Source organism: Gastrolobium bilobum, unplaced genomic scaffold (genome assembly GCF_033153095.1).
Source record: "Gastrolobium bilobum isolate Gb01-03AN ecotype WA unplaced genomic scaffold, APGP_CSIRO_Gbil_v1 utg881, whole genome shotgun sequence".
In the NCBI taxonomy this organism is placed as follows: Eukaryota; Viridiplantae; Streptophyta; class Magnoliopsida; order Fabales; family Fabaceae; genus Gastrolobium; species Gastrolobium bilobum.
This window is the reverse complement of record NW_026898866.1, coordinates 10,510-18,900: the sequence shown is the minus strand read 5'-3', so window position 1 is coordinate 18,900 and position 8,391 is coordinate 10,510. Positions and strand designations below refer to the sequence as shown.

The 8,391-nt window shown below is 32.5% G+C and overlaps 1 protein-coding gene across 1 annotated transcript; it reads left to right on the top strand.

Moving 5' to 3' along the window:
• Window positions 1-338: 338 nt before the first annotated feature.
• Window positions 339-4,026, top strand: LOC133284832 (MDIS1-interacting receptor like kinase 2-like). The gene is made up of 2 exons (XM_061481943.1): window positions 339-3,210; window positions 3,671-4,026. The coding sequence occupies exons 1-2, from the start codon at window positions 339-341 to the stop codon at window positions 4,024-4,026; spliced, it is 3,228 nt and encodes a 1,075-aa protein (XP_061337927.1).
• The last annotated feature ends 4,365 nt before the right edge of the window (window positions 4,027-8,391 follow it).

Sequence of the window (8,391 nt, the reverse complement as noted above, 5' to 3'; positions counted from 1 at the left end):
TAACTATGACTAAATAAATTATAACAATTAAATTAACAAAAATTAATAATTAAAATTTAATTGCAAGAGATTATAAGCGAAAAAATATTATAAACATAATTTTTCTAAAAAAAGTAATACATTTATATTATCTTTATTTTTGTGGTAATTTTCTTTCATATATATTATTCATTTTGGGAAAGGGAGCTATCTGAAGTCTGAACACCGAAAATGTATTCACCCAGAAAGGACCAAGAGTACTCATGTCTGACACAAGCTACTTGGTTATTTCGTTTATAAGTATCTCCCGGTTCAAACTTCTGTCATCTCCAACAAAGGAATTCCGTTATACTTGAACCATGGTACCCATGTTTGAAAGGAGAAAGTCCACAAAGATTCTCCTCTTAATTCTTTGTGTCCTTCTAACACTCTGGTTACCCCAAGTTGCTTCTTTAGCCACCACTGCTACTGTTTATGCTGAAGACAGTGAAGCAAACGCTCTGTTGAAGTGGAAAGATAGCCTTGACAACCACAGCCAAACACTCTTGTCAACTTGGACAGCTTCTACTACTCCATGCAAATGGGAAGGAATTCAGTGTGACAAATCCAAGTCAGTCTCCATCATAAATCTTGCAAATTATGGACTTGAAGGTACACTCCAAACTCTCAGCTTCTCCTCATTCCCCAACCTCCTCAACTTAAATATCTACAATAACTTCTTTTATGGAACCATCCCCCCACAAATTGGTAACATGTCCAAATTAAATGTTTTGAGCTTTTCTACAAATTCTTTCCATGGTTCCATCCCTAAAGAAATATGGACATTGAGGAGTTTGCGTAGGCTTGATCTTTCCATATGCCAACTAAGTGGACCAATTCCTAATTCCATTGCAAACTTGTCCAACCTATTATTTCTAGATTTAGGAAGCAACAAAATTTCTGGCTCCATTCCTCTAGAGATTGGAAAATTGAACAACTTAGAGTATCTAGATATTTCAAATAATAGCCTTTTTGGTTCCATTCCACGTGAAATTGGAATGTTGTCAAACCTTAGGCTTATTGATTTGTCATTGAACTCTCTCTCTGGTAATATCCCTGAAACAATTGGTAACATGAGCAGTTTAACTAGACTCTTCCTTGCTAATAACACTATGTTGTCTGGGCCAATTCCACCCTCCTTATGGAACATGTCTAACTTGACCATTCTCCAACTTTATAACAATAGTCTTTCTGGAACAATCCCTGATTCCATTGAAAACTTGGCCAATTTGGATGAACTTGGACTTCATGACAACCATCTTTCTGGATCCATTCCTTACACCATTGGAAACTTGACAAAGCTCACCTCATTATACTTGGGCTTTAATGATCTTTCTGGATCAATTCCTCCATCGATAGGGAATCTTATCAATTTGAATGCCCTCAGTCTCCAAGGAAACAGTCTCTCTGGATCTATTCCTGCAACAATTGGAAATTTGGTAAGGCTCACCATCCTGGAATTGTCCTTCAACAAACTTAGTGGTAGCATTCCAGAGGTCATGAATAACATTACCAACTGGTATTTCTTGTTAATATCTGATAATGATTTCACTGGCCGCTTGCCACCTCAAATATGCTCTGGTGGGTCATTGGTGTTACTATGTGCTCAATTCAATCGTTTTTCGGGTCCAGTACCTAGAAGTTTGAAGAATTGCTCCAGTATTCATAGACTCAGGCTTGAGGGAAACCAAATGGAAGGAGATATAGAGCAAGATTTTGGTGTATATCCAAATTTGACATATATTGATCTGAGGGACAATAAATTTTATGGCCATATTTCGCCAAACTGGGGGAAGTGCCCTAAACTTGATAGCTTCATGATATCCAACAACAACATTTCTGGTGGTATCCCTGTACAACTTGTTGAGGCAACCAACCTTGGCAGGCTTCATCTTTCATCTAATCACTTGATGGGAGAGATTCCAAAGGAACTTGGGAATTTGGAAAAATTAGAGGAATTGGAGATCAGCAACAATCATTTTTCAGGAAACATTCCCACAGAACTAGGATTACTAAAGATTCTTCAACGGTTGGATCTATCAGGAAACCAATTGAGTGGCACAATACCAAAGGAAGTTGTGAGTTTTCCCAAATTACTGGAATTGAATTTGAGCAACAACAAAATAAATGGAAGCATTCCCTCTGAGTTGGGCCAATTACAATCTCTTCAATCTCTTGATCTTAGCTGGAATTTGCTGAGTGGAACAATACCAACAATGCTTGGAGATTTGAAGCAATTGAACTGGTTGAATCTTTCACACAATAATCTTTCTGGCACCATTCCTTCAAGTTTTGACCAAATGTCAGGCTTAATTTCTGTCAACATAGCATACAACCAGTTAGAAGGACCGCTTCCAAAAAATCAAGCCTTTCTTAATGCTCCAATTGAATCATTGAAAAATAACAAAGGCTTGTGTGGTAACATCACAGGATTGGTTCTTTGTCCAACCAACAATATTGGAAAGAGCAACAAAGTCATCCTAATAGTATTCCCTATTTTGGGAACTCTAGTGTTTTGTGTGGTAGGGCTTTTGATGTATATTCTTTGTCGAAGTAAGAGAAAGAAAGAAAGCAACTTTAAAGAAGCACAAAGGGAAGTAGTCTTTTCCACAAGGACTTCTGATGGGAAAATCATGTTTGAAAATATCATTGAAGCTACAGAGAATTTTCATGAAAAATATCTAATTGGAGTGGGAAGTCAAGGATATGTTTACAAGGCTGTGTTGCCCGCAGGTCTTGTTGTTGCTGTGAAAAAACTCCATTCAGTAACAGATGAGGATATGTCTGATTACAGTTCAAAGGCTTTTACTAATGAGATTCAGGCCTTGACAGGAATCAAACACAGGAACATTGTCAAGCTTCATGGATTTTGCTCACATTCACGGTTCTCATTTTTGGTTTATCAGTTCTTAGAAGGGGGTAGCTTGGATCAGATACTAAACAATGACACACAAGCAATTGCATTTGATTGGGAAAAGAGGATGAATGTTGTTAAAGGTGTGGCCAATGCTTTATCCTATCTACATCATGACTGCACACCTCCTATAGTTCATCGTGACATATCAAGCAAGAATGTTCTCCTAGATCCTCAATATGAAGCTCATGTCTCTGACTTTGGTACTGCTAAGTTTCTAAAGCCTGGTTCACATAGTTGGACCACATTTGCAGGCACCTTTGGCTATGCTGCTCCAGGTTAGACACCTTTCCCACGTTTTAATAAATGGAAGTGTAAATACCTTTTCAGTTCTCAGCAAATTTTATGATATCCGCTTTAGTCCCTAGCAAATGAAAAGGCTATTCATGATCCCTAAGAAATTCAAAGTGGACTCATTTTAGTCCTTTTGAGGGACTAATATGGGTTTTTTTTGAATTTGTGAGAGATCACGATTTCAACTAAATGAGTCCATTTTGAATTTCTTAGAGACCACAAATAGCCTTTTTATTTGCTAGAGACTAAAGCGGGCATCGTGAAATTGTTGAGGACCAAAAAGGTATATACTCTAAATGGAAATGATCACATCTTTTTGAATATAAACAAGTTATGTGCATATATTGGAATCCATTTAAAAATACAAGCCACTATACTTGATTTGATATTGAAACACACATTGCTTTTTTGCATAATATAAACTTTATTTACTTATTTTTGCAGAGCTTGCTCAAACAATGGAAGTGAATGTGAAATGTGATGCTTTTAGTTTTGGAGTACTTGCTTTGGAAATCATTATGGGAAAGCACCCGGGAGATCTCATTTCTTTATTTATGTCACCATCTACAACACCAATGGCTAATGATTTGTTATTGATTGATGTGTTAGATCAAAGACCTCCTCAACCTACGAAACTAATTGATGGTGAGGTGGTGTTGATTGCAAAGTTGGCATTTGCTTGCTTGAGTGAAAGTCCAAGTTCTCGACCAACCATGGATCAAGTATCTAAGGTTCTTGTAATAGGAAAATCACCTTTAGTGGACCAGTTTCCCATGATTAGACTAGGACAACTTCACTGAATCATTGCACTCTTCTCTGTCCCACCCTGTTTATCTATTGTAAGCAAGCGTCTTTGCTTTGTTCATTACATATATAAGGTTATATTTGTCTCATTTTCTATGAGATAACTAAATTTTCTATACACATAAAAGATGAGTGTGTTTCACTTCTTCTTTTTCTCTCTCATCTTACTTATGGGTCTCACTTATAATCTTGTTTCTACATATAACTATTTTTCTAGAACATAAAAAAATTATTTCCCATGATGAAAATCCTATTTTGTTTAAGTCAAAAAAAAAAAGATTAAATAAAATCACGAGAGAATAACAATTAAAAAAAATAATGAGAAAATTAGAAGTAAGTAACAAGTATTCCGTCAATTGCACATTTATTTTTAAATTTAGGTAAAATGTTAAAATTGAATTAGAAGGAAAAAATGTTTAAAATTATGAAGGAAATATGCATGATTAATTTTAAACAAAATCTAAAAAGTATAAATTAGAAGAGAAAAATATTTAAAAGCGTAAATACCCTTTTGGGTCCCTAACAAAAAACACGGTCCCCACTTTAGTCCCTTACAAAAAATAATTAGTCTCGAGGTCCCTAACAAATTCAAAATGGACCCATTTTAGTCCTTTTAAGGGTCTAATATGGGTCTTTTTTGAATTTGTGAGGGACCACGATTTCAACTAAATGGGTCCACTTTGAATTTGTTAGGGACCCCGAAACTAATTATTTTTTGTAAGAGACTAAAACGGGAACCGTATTTAAAATTAGAGTAAATACTATTTTCGGTCCTCAGCAAATTTTACGATGCTCGTTTTAGTCCCTAGCAAATAAAAAGGCTATTCATGGTCCCTCAGAAATTCAAAGTGAACCCATTTTAGTCCTTTTGAGGGACTAATGTGAGTCTTTTTTTGAATTTGTGAGAGACCACGATTTCAACTAAATGAGTTCATTTTGAATTTCGTAGGGACTACGAATAGTCTTTTTATTTGCTAGGGACTAAAGCGGACATCGTGAAATTTGCTGAAGACCAAAAAAGATATTTACTCTTAAAATTATAAAAAAAAAGGTATGTATAATTAATTTCAAAGAATTTAATTCTAAAATTTGAAGGAGATGTTAAGATGTTATTTCTTAAGAAAAGCAGACTAAGATATGCAATCACTCTTAAAAGAATATAGTCTAATTTAATATAGGGGTTTGTTTTTTCTCATGTAGTAGGAGAAAACAAATCTTTCTTACATAAATCATAAAAAGGTGTGTCATCTTTTTAAAAAAAATAGGTAGATCTCACTCTTAATATATCTGTGACATGACATTAAAATTTTCCTACAAGATAAGATTTTTTCCCCCTTTAATATGTAGAAATAAATAATTGAACTAAAAGGATAATAATTGCATAAAACTTACACCCACTTGGATGGCATTAAGAACTTAAACCCACTGGTTGCAAAAACAAAACCCAATTGACAGCCCACATCTCACCCCATCGTCCCTTATTCTTGCCCAATTAATGTGTTTGGTTTTCGCTAGAAAAGCCAAACCATTAGTTTTTAAAACAAAAATAAAATAAAAAAAATTGTTTAGAAATTATTGTTTTATAAAAATGACTCTCAAAATAATAATTACTTTTTAGCTTTAAAAACTAAAAATGGAGAACAGGGATGTTCTCAAAAATTATTTTTTGATTTTATGGTGGCAATCTTGTAATTATAATAAGTATTCCTTGATGATACTATCATAAATAAATCTAATAGTAATGGAAAAACGTAAGTATTCTCTTCTTTGTAATTATAATCTTATTGAAATACAAATTGATTATATGTTGTTAATTGATTATTCGGTCATTGGTCACAATAATTATTCCACTGTATATTTTATGTTTGAACAAGCGTGCCTAGTGCGCGAATTATATGATATTATAATGCGCAACTATCATAACAGATATACAATTATAGGGGTCTACCCGAGGATGTCTAGATGCAGTGGCGGAGCCATGTTTTGGCTAGAAGTGTATAAAAAAACTGGTTCATTTGTCCTGTCCTTGATTTGATCTTGACCTGACTCATAAATACCTATTTTTTTAAACTGGTTTAAATACTGACCCACCTTTATTTGGGTCAGTTTTATACCTGACTTGTTTTAATAATGATTAATTGACCCAAAACTAGACCCATACCCATTATGTGAAAAAAAAGAAAAAAAATCACAAATACATTAAAAGAAAAGTTTTAACGTAAAAAAATTACGTCACAATTTTTTACTGAAAATATTTCCATCAAATTTTTTCGCAAAAATTTTTGACGAAAAATATTTTCATCAAAATTTGTGACTAAAAACATTTCTGTAAAAAAATTTGACGGAAAATTTTTATGGTCAAATTTTTTTACGGAATCTAAATTTCGTCAAAATATTTCACAAAAAAACATATTTATCAAAAATTTCGACGAAACACATTTCCATAGAAATTTTTTGACGAAAAAAAATTTCATCAAAATTCTTTACAGAATTCATATTTCGGCGAAAGTTTTCGACGAAAATATTTTCGTTAAACTTTTTGACAAAAAAAAAAATTCGTCGAAATTCTTAGCGAAACCCATTTCCATCGAAATTTTTTGACTAAATATTTTCGTCAAGTTTTTTGATAAAAAATATTTCCATCAAAATTTTCAATGGAACACATTTCTATCAAAAAATTTCATAAAGATTTTTGACAAAAAATATTTCTATAAAAAATTTTGACGAAAAAAAGATTCTGTCAAAAATTCTTTAGAGAATCTAAATTTCGTCGAAAGTTTCAAATGAAACATTTCCCTCAAAACAATTTCCGTCGAAATTTTTGTCAGAACACATTCCCATCGAAATTTTTAACGAAAAACATTCCCTCAAAATTTTTGACTGAATTCTTTTTTCGTTTAAAACATTTGGTGGATAAAATCATTTTCGTCAAAACTTTTGACGGAAACTAAATTTCGATAGAAAATTTATTTTTGTAAAAATTTTCATTAGAGAAAAAATCCCGTCGCTTTTCGACAAAAAAGTATTTCGACGAAAAAATAATTTTGCGACGAAATTTTTGTCGTTTCCAACGTAGAAATATCGACGAAATTTTGGGACGAAACCAAGTCAAAAACGAGTCAGGTCAGATTTGACCCACTTCAGAAACCAAGTCAGACTCACTTCAGAAATCAAGTCAGGTCAGATCTGACCCGGTTTTGAACTAGTTCAAAAAAATCCAAACCAGGTCAGATCTGACTTGGATCAAATTAAAGCGGGTCGGGTCAAAATATCTGACCTACAAAAACCAAATTGGGTCGAGTCGGCACAAAAACCTGACCCGACCTGACTCATGCACAACCCTAGTTGTGGCTGGGTATGGCATTGGCTCGGGCTAAATTTTAACAGATTGAACTTATTATATATAATTATATAATTAATTATAATTTGGCCGGATTAAAATTATAATTTGGCCGGATTACCGGGCTACATTTTGTAATTTGATCCTATCTAAAGCTTAAAATATTTTTGGTAAAAAATTTGAGTAAGTTGTATTAGGTTATGTGTTCAATTTTCACTTTTATAAAATATAGGGTTAGATTTATCTTATGTTGCATAAGATAAGTAAACTTCCTACATACACAATGTAGGTGGGTCCCACATTTATTTTTTCTCTCTCCTCTTATACGTTGGTCTCATTTGTAATTTTATTTCTATAACATGAGATAATCATTTTCCTACAACATAATATAAATATAAACCGAAAAATATATATATATATATATATATATATATATATATATATATATATATATTTAGTAAAATTAAAAATATTTAATAAAATTATAATTCTTCTTAGTGCTGCCTGCTCAGGTGCTCTGTATTTAATATAATTTAAATATATTATGATATGAACTAACTAAAATTAAGAAAAATAAATACACACGTAATTTTTGGCCCGGGCTAAAATTGGAGGCCGGCTCCGTTACTGTCTAGAAGAATTTTAAAAAAAAGACATTCATGATAATTTGAGCTTATACATGACAATATTCATGTTTTATTTTTTCTTTTTCCATGATAATATTTGAGTTTTTATTTAGTAACGTTTTATAATTTTTAACATTGTAGAAAAAAAATTAAATGCTTGCCTAAAGATAAAGAACAACTTTGACGAGGCATTTAAAACAAGGGAAAAAGAAGTATCATTTTTTTTTGGTAAATAAAAAAGTATCATTTTAAAGTACACAAGTTTGTGTCCTTTTAGTTAATTTACAGAAAGTATGACCGATCATACTTTGTGTAAAGCTAAAAAATTGTTTTTTTTTCTCTCTCCAGTCACATCGCTGACGTGTAAAGTGAAAAAAGATAACTTTTCAGATTTG